The sequence below is a fragment of the Cryptomeria japonica genome, chromosome 3, assembly GCF_030272615.1.
Source record: "Cryptomeria japonica chromosome 3, Sugi_1.0, whole genome shotgun sequence".
Classification (NCBI taxonomy): Eukaryota; Viridiplantae; Streptophyta; class Pinopsida; order Cupressales; family Cupressaceae; genus Cryptomeria; species Cryptomeria japonica.
This window is the reverse complement of record NC_081407.1, coordinates 784,235,156-784,251,440: the sequence shown is the minus strand read 5'-3', so window position 1 is coordinate 784,251,440 and position 16,285 is coordinate 784,235,156. Positions and strand designations below refer to the sequence as shown.

General features: G+C 34.3%; 1 protein-coding gene across 1 annotated transcript; it reads left to right on the top strand.

The window, feature by feature from the left end:
- Positions 1-6,577: 6,577 nt before the first annotated feature.
- LOC131069565 (LOB domain-containing protein 1-like) lies at positions 6,578-7,078 on the top strand. The gene is made up of 2 exons (XM_058005066.2): positions 6,578-6,667; positions 6,749-7,078. Exons 1-2 carry the CDS (start codon positions 6,578-6,580, stop codon positions 7,076-7,078), a joined length of 420 nt encoding a protein of 139 aa, XP_057861049.2.
- The last annotated feature ends 9,207 nt before the right edge of the window (positions 7,079-16,285 follow it).

Below are 16,285 nucleotides of genomic sequence, written 5' to 3'. Positions count from 1 at the left end.
GATATCTCCAACAAACTCCAACAAGCTCCCCCTAAGATCAAGACATATAAAGAAGTATTTCACATGATCTCTCTCCCCCTTTGACAACAATGCCAAAGAACAGTAAAACAAAAACCTCTTTCCCAAAACAAGAACACAAATCTCTCTCCCTCAAACACATACTACTACACCAGAGGAGCAACACCAACTCACCAATCCAGATAAAAGGATATGGCTCCGAAATCCACTAGATTGGTGCAACACAAAGTATCTAGTTCTCACTAGGAGGGGTAGATAGCCCTAACTTGTCTCTCAAATAGACAAATATATCTATAGGCAAAGGCTTAGTGAAAATATCATCTATTTGTTCCTTTGTAGATACATACTCCATCTTCACTTTCTCTTTACTGGCTTTCTCTCTCAAGTAATGATATTTGATTGACACATGCTTAGTCTTTGAATGTTGCACCAGATTCTTTGACATGTTAATATCACAATAATTATCATAGTAAATGACAATAGGCTCATCATAGATAACTTTGATATCTTTCAACATTTGCTTCATCCAAACTACCTGAGTGCAATTACTAGCAACAACAATGTACTGAACTTTAGCAGTAGATAGGGACACTGAATCTTGTTTCTTACTATCCCATGAAACCAACTTCTTTCCCAAAAATAATGCTCCACCAGTAGTTCTTTTTTGGTCATCTACATCACCCACCCAATCTGCATCAATGTAGGCACATAACATGAAATCATCATTCCTTGGATACCACAAACCATAGTCCATAGTTCCCTTCTAGTATCTTAATATCCTCTTAACACTAGTGACTTGACTCTCTTTCGGATCAACTTGATATCTAGAAGCCATGCACACAGCATGCATAATGTCTGGTCTAGTCTGAGTAAGATATAGCAGTCGACCAACCATAGATCTGTACAAGATTTGATTAGCTTTCAGAGATTCATCATTCTTAGACAATTTAAAACCAATCACCATAGGAGCTCCAACTGGTTTGGAGTCATCTAGCCCAAACTTCTTCAGCAATTCCTTTACATACTTTGTTTGAGATATAAATATACCTTTTTGAGTCTTTGAAATCTACAAACCTAAGAAAAATTTCATCATCACCTCCAAAGATAATGTCATCAACAAAGACTTCAACAATCAAGATATTATCATTCTTTATCTTAAAGTACATATGCTTCAAGATACTATCAGCAACACCTTTGCTAAATCCCAATTTCAACAAATACCTTTCTAGTCTAGCATACTATGCTCTAGGGGTTTACTTCAATACATAAAGAGATTTCTTCAGTTTACATACCATGTCTCCATCATTTGATAAGGAAAATCCATCAGGTTGCTCAATGTAGACTTCCTCCTCAAGATCACCATTCAAAAAGGTAGATTTGACATCCATTTGATATACCTTGAAATATTTATAAGCAGCATATGCAAGCAATAGTCTAACAACTTCAAGTCTGGCCACCGGAGAAAAAGTCTCTTCATAAAAAATTCCTTCTTTTTGAGAATATCCTTTGCAAACCAATATAGCTTTATTTCTGACAACTTCATCGACTTCCTTCAATTTGTTCCTGAATACTCATTTAGTACCAATTACATTCTTATCTTTAGATCTAGATACACATTAACATATATTATTCTTATCAATGTAATCTAATTCTTCTTCCATAGCTCTCATCCAATTTTCATCTTTGCAGGCTTCAACAACATCTTTAGGTTCAACTTTAGAAAACAGACATACTTCTTCAGCAGCTAACCTTCTTTTGGTCATTACATCTTTATTCTTATCTCCAATAATCTAATTTTTAGAACAATTCAATCTTACATACCTTAGAGTCTTCTAATTATTTTGATTATCAAGTTCCTAAACCTCTTCATCGATAGCAGCAACATTCGGGTTAATTATCTCTACCCAATCATTCTGCTTAGGTTCTTCAGTCTAACCATGAGCTAAAACAACATGTAGTCCATCATCATAACCACATGCTCTGATCTCTTTCCCAAAGTTCTCATTTGCCTTCACATTATCACTTTCCAGTATCTTTCTCAATCTCTTATTGTAGCACTAGTAGGCTTATCTCTTTGTAGAATATCCCAAGAAAATACCTTCATCACTTCTAGCATCAAACTATCCTATATCTTCATCTCTCTTGATATAACATTTGCTACCAAATACTCTGAAATATCTCATAGTAGGAACATGACTAAACCATAACTCATAAGGGGTCTTATCGGTATCACATTTTATGTGAATTCTGTTGAATATGTAAACAACAGTGCTAATAGCTTCTCTCCAGCAAATCTTCGAAACATTCCCTTCAATTAGCATAGTCCTTGCAACATCCAAGATAGTTTTGTTCTTCCTTTCAATAACTTCGTTCTATTGAGGGGTTCTAGGAGTAGATATTTGTCTTCTAGTTCCATGCTTCTCACAAAATGAATTGAACTCATCGAAATATAATTCAACACCTCTATCAGATCTTAGACACTTCACCTTCAAACCAAACTCAGTCTGCACCTTTTCTTTGAATATCTTGATCTTGTCCAATGTGTTACAAGCAACCTCTGCTTTTGATTTCTCCCTAAGAAAAGTAACCCAACACTTGTAACACAATGTTTCTAATTTCTCCTTCAAAAATACAACCCACATCATCCTGGAATAATCATCAATTAGCAGCATAAAATATCTATCACTCTGCACACTGCTAACATTTATAGGTGCACATAGGTCATTTAGCACAAGATCTAGCAATCCATCAGATGAATAATGTTTAATATTGAAAGAAATCCTTGTTTTCTTTACCCAACTGACATTCCTTACATACTGAAATAGTAGGCTGAACAATTTCAGGCAGATCTCTGACAACTTGTGTAGAGCGGATCTTAATCGTTGAATCAAAATTCACATGACACATTATCCTATGCCACAACCAAAATCTCATCAATCTGAACAATCAAACAAATTTTCTCACAAACATTCAAAAGAAAAATGTTACCTTCAGTTTTAGTTCTAGATGCAATCTCTATACCAGAGGCATTTAGGATCTTGCATTTTCCATTCTTGAATTTTAGATCATAACCTTTATCAACTATTTGTCCAACATTCAGAAGATTATGCTTCAAACCTTCAATATACAGGACAACATCATTGCTATGCTTATTGGCAAAAGAAATAGAACCTCTCCCACAGATCACACAGGCTTTGTCATCTCCAAATATCACTATTGCACCATCATACCTTTCCATACTAACAAATTTTCTTTTATCACCGTTCATATGATGTGAACAACCACTGTCAATTAACCATTCATCTTTCTCTTCAACTTTAGCAGCTAAAGATTTCTCCTCATTAGTACAACTTGTGGAATCAATAGCTACATGTCTATCTTCCTTAATAGAAATAAACACAACTTCATCTCCTTCTGATTCTTCATCTGTAACACCATCATTAGCATCATAATAACAGTTCTTTTGATTCATATACTTTTGGTTAGGCTTGTAGGGCTTATCATACTTCTCATTCTTCTCATATCTATCATTCCTATCATGCTTGTCAAACTTATCATGTGTGTCATATTTAGCCATTCTCTTCGGGCACCTAGAAGAAAAATGTCCTATCTTATTGCAAGAGAAACATTTCAAAGGAAAATTTCCATCATACTTACCGACTCCTTTAGGCAATCTCTGGGCAATCAATGCTTCAAGCTCATCCAACTATTTTTCTTTCTCTTCCATCTCTCTCTCTTTCATATCTAGATATTCTACATTCATTAGGATAATATTTCTACTTTCCAAATAAAGATGAGCTGATGCTCTAAATGTTGTCTTAGACTTTTCATGTGATTCTCCAAATTCACTTAGCTCAAATGTAGCAATCTTTCCAACCAACATATCTCTTGTCACTGTAGTCACACTCCAGATTTCATCAATAGAAACAACCTTATGTTTATAAGCAGGAGGCAAGGATCTCAACACCTTGACAACAATTTCATCTTCTTCAATGGTTCCATTGACACATCTGATACCTAGGACAAGGTCATTCACCTTAGCCATGAAAGAGTGTATGTTCTCACCATCTCCCATCTTCAACATCTCATACTTTCCTTTCAAACTCTCCAACTTAGCAACTAAGCAATGCTTCCTTTTCTCTAATATTATGTTTGACTTCCTTGATCTCTTCAGGAATAGTTGGTCCATTCAGAGAAATAGAATAAACATTCTTTGTAATCTTCCAGTAAACTTCTCCAAGATATTTCAAGTGTAATTCCATCTGGTTCTTCAATATAGCATAGTTACTTCCATCAAACCTTAGACTGTCCTTCTTAAAGATAACACTTGAGCTGCCATCCTGGATCTCCTCAAGCGGTTAAGCTTCTTCCGGAGGATCTAGCTCTGATACTAATTGTTAGCAGCAAAGAGAAGGAAGACTGAGAGGGGGGTTGAATCAGTCTTCACCAGATTAGTAACTCTAATCACAAAACATAGATTTGATAAACTGCAGTTATAGGACAGATAAGCAAGTTGAAAGAACAACACACAACACCAAGATTTTGATGTAGAAAACACGGTTAAGGGAAAAACCACGGTGGAAACCTACCCACAGTAAGATGGTACTCTGTAGTAGTATGTTAAATATTACAATGGGGAATGCACATGCATTCAAGCACACTACCTACAACTCACTACTCAAAAGATAATGGCTTGAAAGGCTACAACCCTTAGGGAAGTATCACTGACTTACAACAAGATTCAGACTACAATCTGAAAGAAATGAACTGAAAGAATAACATCTCCAAATGTCTAATTACAGTTCCGGTTAAGCACAACTGTTTACTTTGCAACACCAATCTCCACACAATCACAATATGGAAGGATAAATCACTCATTTGCTCATACACCGGTCTCTGATAATGCGGACACACCATCAACACCTAAATTACATGAATATATCACCTATATATACAATTCATCAACCTTGATAGCAAGGTCGACTAAACCCTCAACCCTCAATTACAAAGTTACATCATACGATACAAAGATCAACCACCGGACCAATACAACAATATACATAGCACAACATGGACCTAAATCAAATTCCCAAATGCACAACTCCATCAAAAAATCATGCCAAGATCAACCACAACATGCTACACCATAAAAAATACCGCATAACACGAAAATAATCACTAATTCATAAAAACCATAAAAAATATGCACAATGATCAATGCGGATCACCAAAACAAATAGGACATGACTAAGAAACACTAGAAAGCACATTAGAGTCATCAGGAACAACTGCACCAACACTACTTATCAAATCTTCATCAATCAACAACTGAAACTCAAGAATACAACTAGTTAGCAATTGTCATGAAGAAAATTAACTTGCGGAGCACCAAATCACGATCCATCTAAGATGAAGATACACAAGACCATCCCAAACAATATCCCAAAATCTCTGCTAAAGATTTGATCACACCGGAATTTACCGGAGGAAATACTGAACTATGCAAAATAGTGATAAGCAAAACAAAACTGCAAAACCGGATCATAAGATCTTCCCGATCAGCAAACACCAGAGCAAATCACAGAAATGTGTTAATATTAATGAAAACAACATATCCTACAAGTAGCAATGTTCAACAATATCCAACATAGTTTGCACTATATATTTCTATACACAATTACAATTTGTTGTATTTTAGTTCTTACAATGAACCTTTTTATAATATAAAATGAAATCATTTAATCTATTATATGTAAACATAAAATTATATATCATTAATAAAACAATTAGAGCCAATAAAAATAAAAGTATTATAATCTATAATTGATACTTACCAAATGTAATAAAGAAAATAAATAGATAGATAATTTACTAATATCAAACTCAAACAATAAGATTATTTATTTATTAATTATTTATTATATATTCACTACAGTAAAAAAATATTATAAAATTAAAATCTTTCAAAAATAGTTTAATACAAAAATATATATATATAGATATATATCACCATAAGAGTTGCTATAAATAGCTTGCAGGGAAGATATAAAGCTTAATTGCCGACACTTGTGTCAATAGAAGACCCGCAGTTTTTCCGTCCTCCGTCCATTTCGATTGACCGAAAATTAGCAAACCCACGTTGGGCTGCACTTTTGTACAATCTGATTGCAAAATCAAAACCGACTAAGATAAGTGTTATAATGGTTGCCAAATTCAATTCACCATTGCTCATTATTCATAACACAATAATCAAACTCATCGACCTTCCAGCTTATTTCCATGCAGAAATAATGGCACCGACATATGACGTCTTAGCCAGGTCGGCTGCGGTCGTCACAATCATGTACATACATTCCCTGTAACTTCCTTATTTCTTACAAAAGAAGCGTATATTATTGACCAATGCTCTCGCTGTTTGAAATATATAGTATTGTTCACACCCGTGATTGTAGTGTCATTACACATTGAGAACATTGTTTTTCTTCGTATGGGAAAAAGAAAGATTGTCTCCTGTGCTGCGTGCAGAGTGCAACGCAAGAAATGTTCTCAAGAATGTATCATGGCTCCCTATTTTCCTCCAAATGATCCAGACAAATTTGCAATCGTTCAGAGAGTTTTTGGAACCGGCCATATCGTTAAACTGCTTCAAGTAAGTTTTAGTTGTGCCCTAAGTAACTTTGCAAATAATGGTAGTTTTGAAACTCATGGTTTTGGTGTGGTGTTGGTTCAGGGATTAGAGGTTGAACAAAGAGAAGATGCAGTAAATAGCATTGTGTATGAGGCGAGTGCAAGGGTGAAGGACCCTGTGCATGGCTGTGCAAAAGATGTTCATCAACTGCAGAAGCGAATTGCTGATCTGGAATCCCAATTGGCGGTAAAAGAAACAGAATTAAAGCATTTGCAGTCAGAGTATGATAATCTTGTATTGTTTCTTGGCACTGAATCAATCGATTCTCAATTTGTTGAATATCCAGTCGATTCTACATCACAACCAAGGGAAGATGGCCTTAATGACAAGGCGGATCCCTTGATGTCATGTAGCTTGCTATGGGAAGAATAAATTTATCAGATTAAGTTGAGAGAGATGTCATTTTCATGCAATAAAAAATACAATAATCAGGTGCACTCAACCGTGACTGTTAGATGAGTTCTATATTCTGTTCTAAGAAACAGCTATGTATTTACTAATAAGTTAAATATTTAAATATTTGTAATAATTTTGAGGTTACTCAAAATTAAATTAAGGTCAGTTGATCTTTGTTCTGTTGGTGAAGTTGGAGGATTGGATTTCTTAGCTAAGGAAGTAAACCAGGGGATTCAATTCCTAACAAAAACAACAGCTAATTGACCTTACTATTCCTAATTGATAGACGAAAGTGTCTAAATTGCAAATTTTCTTTTAATTCAAACTAAAAGTTTTAACTTATTCAAAAATATATTATTTTGTTTGTTTAGAATTTTATATAAAGTTAAAAGTTTGATGAAAAGATATTTAAATTAATAAATTATAATTCATGTATTTGAAAATATATAAATATTTATTCTATTTTTACTAGTAAAAAAATTGTAAATTAAAATGATTAATTTTTTTTTACAATTAAGTTTTATTACTTTATAATTTTAAAAAAAGGTTATTTATTATATTTTGTGTTATAAGTCTATTTTTTCATTTTGAGCCTAAAAATTAGGAAAACATAAGCCTCATCTTCTATTTGTTAAGATTAAGGTGTCATCATTCTTGTAAATCTTGTGCTATTTAATTTGTTCCAACATCTTTATCATGGTGTCTCCGAGCACTTAGAGTGTTAGTAGAAAATTATTTGTTGTAGTATAATTCCACCTATCAATGCATTCAAAAGAGATGGAAGAATCTATCAATAATAATAAATAATTACTTGTAAAAAAGTTAAACAACTCCTCAAATTAGGAAGTTGAAAAAGGAGTGTGTGATGTTTCTTGGTGTTCCGTGTAGGTGACTCTAACCTTCCTCAAGTTGGTTTCTTGGAAAGAAGGGAAATAATATACTCCATGATGCTAAATTGAGTGAATTTTCTTACTCTAGGGGAACTATAAGGTGTGGGGTATTTGGATTTTCGCAAGAGAGTTTTGAAGTCCTCTAGATTGTATGCTTCCTCGAATATCTTTGTGTATTAAAACCTTGTGATGGTCATAAAATATATTTTCTTGAATTTTTTTCATTAAGTATTCACAAGTACATAAGAATTGTTAGAATGGACATAAAGATGTAGTGAAGGAAGTGTGTTGCATTAAAATATTTTTTCTTAAGACAATACAAGCTTAATGTTTGATCTTTGTGTCCATGTTTTCCTCACAAAGGTTTCTCCACATAAATATTATGTTATATCCATGGGATTTATTGATTTTAATTTCTAAATCTCTTAGTGGTATTCTATAATTAAGAATTCTTTGTTAAGTGGCATATCATGAAAATTACACTTTATTTTGTTGTAATTTTATATCATATTTAGATAAATATATTAGATTAAATAAATAACATTTTATTTTAATAATAGTATATAAAAAAATTAAAATTAATAAATATTTGTTTTTGATTAAGATAACATGGGTTTTTTATAGGGTCCAAACCTTGGAATAAAATAGAGAGGTTACCAAAGGTATAATAAAAAATATAGCAAAACAAATGGAGGAATTAAAATAATAATATGAAGAAACAAGTGAGAACATAGTCTTTAAGTGAATGAAAAACCAAAAGCAACCATACCAAGAGGAAAACCCTAGAGAAAAAAAGACAAACATAGAAAATCAAATGAAATTAGTGTTGAGAACCAACTTCACTCTTGATAGGATAACCTAAGAAGGAGATACCTTTCAAGAAGTAATTTTATTCATGTGTTGAGCAATAGTCTAAGAAGAATAAATATCACGAATATAACATTTTAGGATCAAGGATAAAAGACCATAAAACCTAAAAAATGAGGCTCCACCCAAACAAGAACCAAGAAAATAGGGTGAAATCTCTTGCACTAGGGACAAACAATTCGGAACAATATAGGGAAGAAGAGATACACACAAGCCATGCGGAAAAAATAGGCTACTAGAAGAGGAAACAACATATAGGGTGTCTAAACTAGCTAATGTAGTATTTGAAGAAGGTTTTAAATCAACAAAATCATTTGAAAATTTGAGTCATTAGAAAATACCATAATATGTTCGATAGAGAATTCTTCCTCGAAGATGGGGAAGAATTGAAATGAGAACTATGAGGATATGTAGAGGAAAAATTCCCAATAGAAAAATAGTATTTGCAATGAAAAGAAATAGCTTCATAATTGGTCATCTGCGTCCAAGGGTGCTTAGTAACCTGAAAATGATTTCACAACGTAAGGCTCTTAAGAGATGAATATCAACAAGGATACAAACAAAGGAAGTATGGGAGAAATTAATAATATCTAGGAATATCCTTAAGAAATTTCTTAGAATATTTCCAATAACCTCATAAGTAGATTCATACCAAAGATTTAGTGGAGGATAAAAATTCATAGACTCCTATAAACAATTTGACTATATCCAAAGAAAAAGAGAGAGGGCATGGAGATCCCATTTTCAATCCCTCAAAACAAGGATAACATCTCAATCCTTAGGAGAGGCATGAAAACAACAAAGAACCCATGAGCACAAGTGGAGATCTCTATCTTACCCTTAGAAACAGGGATCTAGTGAGTCAAAATCCACTTATGTAAATTTTGAAGTATTGTCCATAATTATAAAAATCTGTAAATTAAGCCTTTATTCTAAAAAGGAGATATTAAAGATCTCTTCTTGGCCCAAAACAACCATAGGAGAAAAAGATACATAAGGAAGGTATTTCTTGAGGCATGTGGGCACACAATTGTTGGAATCAATGAACACTGAGAGGGGGGCTGAATCAGTGTTTTATAATTTGAAAACTTATTAATAAGATTCTTAAACCACCAGATACACAAGAAAGAAAGAAAGATGTAGAAACATAAAGCAATGATCCATGCAACAATAACACCAAGATTTTTATGTGTAAACCCGGAAAGGGAAAAAAAATGATGGGATTTGAACCCACAATATTATTATACTATGGCCTGTAGTAGAACAATATTATAAAAGGAGAATGCACTTACATTTAGGCACACTAACTAGAGCTCATTGCTCAATTACAAAATAAGGTTGCAATCTCAGAGGACTCACTGTCCTACAAATGAGATATAAAGGTAAATACAGTATCTTGAACTAGAATGCAACATTGAAATATGCTAGGAATCAATTCAGGTTAAGCTTAAAATGATCTGCTGCCACTGCTCTGCTGCCAAATACCAGATCACAAAAAGTTAAGATGCGCATGGGAAATCGTGTTCAATTTCTCCCAAAACAATTTGCATGCATATAATCTCTCAAAATGATCATCCAAGTTTATCTATATATCCACACCACCAAAATAGATCTCCAATAAGTCGGCTTTACAATACTACAAAATATGAAACATGTAGTCTCATGTCGACTCAATCCATCATAAATCCATATATTGGACCTAAAACATATGATCACAAGCTTCATACACATCGCCAAAATATCCTCGAACTCATTAATAATCACCAAAATCGTCCCTACAATTCTACAACACACATTACCCAACTTGTCCACACAATAGCTCCATTCTTCTGGAATCAGTGGATAATGGACCAAGAATGATGCACTTAAATCAACACCGAAGGCTAAAAATGCGAAGTAAGTTGCCTCAAACATCTATTCAACTATTCCAATCATCTTTACCAAAACTATACAACCTGGAATGAATTATTCTCAATGAATCTGCAATACTATGCTCACATTTTGTCGGACTTATGCCTAAAGTCAATACAACTTTCGATAGATCAAATCTACAGGCATTGGATAGGATTACTAGGCTTAATTTATATCAATGACAACCCTTAAGTAATCTCCATGCATATAACATCACCAGAACAGTGTCTCTTGCCAACAATCTCCCCCTTTGGCATTGATGGCAACATTGTGAAAAATGGCAAATACTCCAAAATTCCAAAACCGTAATCAATCAAAAAATTTGTACACTCAACTAGCTCCCCCTAAGAATGAGCACCATTTTTCACTACTCTCTTCCCCTTTGACATCAATGAAAAAGGTAGGAATCCACCAAAACTTATATACAAAAGAATGTACACAATGATCTACAGAAACTTGAAAATGTCTGCATAAGTTACCTTCAAAGAAATCAAATACTCATTCCATCCTTTCAAGAAACAATCCCAAATAATAATTAAGGTGCTAAACATGTATGCATGTACTTCTACACCCTTAAGATCTAATGGTACATCTTTTCCCAAAGCAGTTGCTGCATCCTACTGAGCTCCAAGCAAAGTGTCCAACCGAGGAGTGATTAGACTCCTCATTTCTCCTACTCTGTTTATAATCTGCTCTTTTTCTTTATACAAGTTCTTTATATTATCAGTCAGATCTATTATCTAAGCTTAACATTGTTGGGAAAATCTGAATGAGGGGCGAAAGATTGTGCATTGCTGGCCAACTGCCCTTCATGATTCCTTATTTTCTTGTCAATGTCTATTGTAAATGCAGGCAAAAGGAGACATGACTTAAATATATGACCACTTTCAACTAAGGCATCCTCAACAATCTTTACAGTAGTCTTCAAACTGACTCTATCGCCTTCAACCCCTTTCAAAGTTGTTTTCAATCTCATGTCATTAAATCTTTTCTGAACTACCTCATCTGCCGCTTTCTCTAATGACTCAAAATCTGATTCAACTTTATGTAACATACCCTTAAGCTTATCGGAGGGTGTGTCACTAGAATCCTACTTAAGGTTAGGAAAAATTTTCTCCAGCACTTTAGTTGCCAGAGATATAACCTCTTTTTCTTCAGATTTGGACTTAATTAAGTCCTCACTTGCTTTGATTTGGGAAAGGGTGGATAATTTTAATGCTTGAATAGGAGATATAGTACTTAAATCAATTGGTCCATGTGGAAAGTCATCTTCATCAGTAGTAATCTACTTTCCTTTATTAGTGGCTCTTGCCATGGTCACCGTAGCCTCATCAATTTTCTCTTCTCCTTTCTCTTTCACTACCTCTGCATATGTGCTCACCTCTGTATCCTTCTCAATATTTCCTTCTTCCTATTCATCTGCAACTTTTCCTATCTCCTTAATTGTCTTCTTAATTTCAACCTCAATCACCAAAGGGTCTAGTACATCATCACTGAAGTCATCAAGTAAGAGGTTATAAGTAGTATCATCTGCAACTTCCTGCTCTATCGAATCAATCTGCTCAAATGACCGATTCCACTGATCACTGGGAACTTCTAATTGTATTTGAATATTAGGAACAAATGTATCCTTTTGTGATTGCACTTTTGGTAGATAATCATCCTTCTCCAGATTGATCTGATAATGATTCTCCTTCAAAAACTTCTTCAAGATGCTCTCAGTTTCCTTAGAAATTTCAACAGATTTACCAAACATTATCTTATTCACCCTATGTTTACTCCTAAACTTTTCTTTTACAAGTTTACAAATTTGTTGAATCTCATTTTTTGAAATAATGGAACACAGATTAACTAATGTGTATTGTTTCAATCTCTAATCTTCAAGACTCGCTACATGTCTCTGGGCATCCAAAATATCATATAATTCCTTCGGAATAATAAATAATATCTCTAACAAAACACTAATATATGTATTTCAAATATTTTATTATAGCTTCTTCAATTGATCTATGCTCATTCTCATCACAATTATTGTAATATTCTGAATTTTTCTTCAAATTTTCTTCCTTGACTATCTAATTAATCAATACACTTAGTGTCAAAGGAGGCACACAAGTGTAGGTTTCATCAAGCTTATCGGATTTTAAAGCTTCATCTAGTTCAGATTTCTACTTCTTGCTTGCCCTTGTTCTTTTGGTTGGCTTGCCTTGTGTCTTGGCTTTCTTTGTAGGTGGAGCTTCACTTGATGGGGGCTTCCCCACCATTCGAGCATAAGTGGCTGTCCTCTTCACTTCTCTTACCTCTTCATCAGATTCTTTTTATTCTTCCACAACAACATACTTTCTCACCGACCTCTCCTTCTTCTTCTTTTTAACTCCATCGGTAGAGGATGATTGTGGCTTTGGTGGATGGACTAGCTTCTGCATACCGGAGAAGGGTACAAACTTACTCTACTTAGCCTTGGCCTGCTTCGAAGGAGGGGGAATCGGCTTAGCCTTTTGCTTCACCATGTCTTCCTCCAATATGTTCTTCTCTCTATCCCTTTGCATTACTTCTCTAGTTATGCCCATCTGCTATGCAAGATGTTCAACCTCCTGTCTAACCTTTCTCTTCCTTTGAGACTCATGAGTAAATCGCTTGTGCGGGCTCAAGTCCTTTAATTTAAAATTACCATATTTTTTCTCATTTTTATCTACCGGCTTACTGAGGAGGTGTTGTGAATATGTACCAAGAGTGATTTCATCCACCTCATATCCCATAGGCAGAATCCAAAAAAGTCCTAGGCTCAACTGCTTCAATATGGCATTGGTCCTTGTCCACCATGAAACAAATTGTGTTTTCATACTTTTCAACTATAGCCTTTGGAAGTCTTTCTCTACCGTGCATCAACTCCTAAAAGGAAACTATAACCTTTGGAATTCTTTTTCTTCCCCGCATCAACTCCTGAAAAGTCTTAAAGTAACCCCATCAAGTAAATTTTTTAGGAACTTCATCACCCACACCTTGAAAAATCTTCTTTGATTTGAGTTGTCGCTGGTTTTTCATATTCCCATTGAACCTTTCCAATTTTGGGATCTCATTTAAAAAATATAGTGCCAAACAAATGATGAAAGAACCATATTTAAATAGATTCTTCTTGTCCTGTTTGATCTTCTTAATATTTCTTATCAATTCATTTAGAAGAACTGTGCACAGATCATATTTCTTGTTTTCTTTAAGAATCTGATAGGCTACATAAAGTGCAATACCAGATACTGAATTTTGTTTGCTTGATTGATAACCCTTGTAACTAGTAACCATCGAATAAAATCTTACATCAAATTCCACTTTATCACTTACTGTCATTGATTTGTTGTCATGTTTTGAACCGGTTACCTCCATTATAGTTGTGTTCTTCACATTCCAGAGTGCAGGGACTTCACCAAGAGCATTTAGACAGGTTACTGCTTAAATATCTTGCTTGGGATTTTGTAGGGTTTGTCTAGCCATAGAAATTAATCATAGATTCAATGTAGAAAATACCTCACCCATTTGGGTTTGTTAAATACCGGGAAGTGTATGAATTGAATGAAACCCTTTTCTTCCAAATTCTTGAAATTTGATTTCAAATTCCTAAAATTATCTACCATGTGCTTAGCATATAGAGATAACATGGCTGAATTACCTAGTTCCTTGATGTTACAATGTATGTATTCCCTAATCTCTCCATTGTGAAACACTCTGTATGGTACATAAGAAAACATACCATTCAGATCATCTTCAATTGACTTAAATGGATGTTTCTTCAATACGGGCCTTTCCCTTTCAGTGATTTCAATAACTAGAGGAGTCAAAATACTAGAAGATGATGCCATTATGAAAATTAGGGTATGAACGTATAGCTTTGAATGCGGGTAAAGACCTTTCCAATTTTAACTAGATCCCAAGAATCTCTATCGAATTGCTACAAGCTTCGATTTTGCTTCAAAATCACTTTTTCTTCGCTACTCTGCACTCTCTCTTCGTTCACAATGTGAGAAATGAATAGAAAGATGTATTTTATCTATAGAAAACCTATCCTTTAGTTGCAATAAATGCATAACCCTAAAAGCTTTCAGATACCTTGTTCTGCATCAATTCACTCACGAGAATCTCAAATCTCCATGAATTTTTTCGGATAACATCTGGACATCTAATCTAGATCTTCTTCAACCTTCTAGATCTCCGCAAGGGGGTTCTATGGATCTGCATGATTATTTGCCCCCTAAGGCTAGAATGCCTTAGATACTAGATGAGTTTCTAGCACTGAAATCAAGTGTGGAGCTATTTACTATACTAGGATCTTCTTTCTTCACCCACATCTTCTTATGTTGATCTTCGATCTCATCTACCTTTGCTTTACCCTTTTCATCTAATTTTTTCTTGTCTACCAAAGCATTCATGCTTCTGCAATATCTTGCAATATGACCAGGTTTGTTGCATGCATGGCAGACAACATTTATTTGCATAGGTCTAAAATTCATCTGATTTGGTCTCATCCTGCATTGATTAGAGATATGTCCAAACATTCCACAAGCATACCATCTCTTATTTTGAAAATTGTTCATCATTTTGCACATATTTGACTTATGACCAAAGTTGTTTCATTTGAAACATTGACTGGTAAAGGTAGGAGCATTATTCATTACCCTATTTCTGCACTAACTTTCCATATGACCAACTTTATTGCAAATAAAATATTTACCATTGAACTTATAAGCATTAGGCAGCCTTACTAGAGATTTCTTGATCTTTTACCAATGATTGCTTTGACCAGAAATAAAGGATTCTCCTTTCTCAAATCCATGTCCTCACATATATTTCCCATGTCTCTAACTCTCCAGCATCTCATCCAACCGGGTTGAACTAGCTTTGAATTTTTATTTGTACTCATTAGCAGTAGACAATTCATCTCACAGAATTATGATATGTCTTTCAAGTTCTTGTCCATCATTCTTTGTTGCACCAATTCAAGATTGAACTGATCATTATCATATGTCAATCTGCAACATTCATCAGATCTGTCCTTCAGTGATTGAGTTAAGGTTTCTTCATTCTTCTTCTAGTCTTCAATCTCCTTTGTCAACTTCAATACAATAGATTACATCTCATTCTTTAGAACTACATTTTCCCTATCCAATTTCTCACATTCATCTGTCTTGTCTTGTAGGGCTTGATTGTCTATGCTTTTCTATTCTTTCTCCTTCAGTTCATCCATCAGCTCCTTTCTCTTTTTTCTAGAAGTTATCACATGATCTTTCAGTGTCTCAACGAAGTCCTTAGCTGCATTCAAATTTCTTTTTAGGGAGCTTACTTCTTTTCTTGTTGCATTAAGATCTTCAAGTGCTACACTAAGCTATCTCTGCAAATTGGAGTCCATTGATTCAATCTTCTGGATCTTCGTCAAGTTTTTTGGCTTCCCTGGAGGAACTAGGCTCTGATACAAATTGTTGGAATCAATAAACATTGAGGGTGGGGGCAGGGGGCGGGTAAACTA

Bases quoted from the DNA above. Each gene is read 5' to 3' on its own strand.
- LOC131069565 (XM_058005066.2), top strand. From the start codon at position 6,578: ATGGCTCCCTATTTTCCTCCAAATGATCCAGACAAATTTGCAATCGTT. The intron at 6,668-6,748 runs GTAAGTTTTAGT...GTGTTGGTTCAG, and splicing joins ATATCGTTAAACTGCTTCAA to GGATTAGAGGTTGAACAAAG.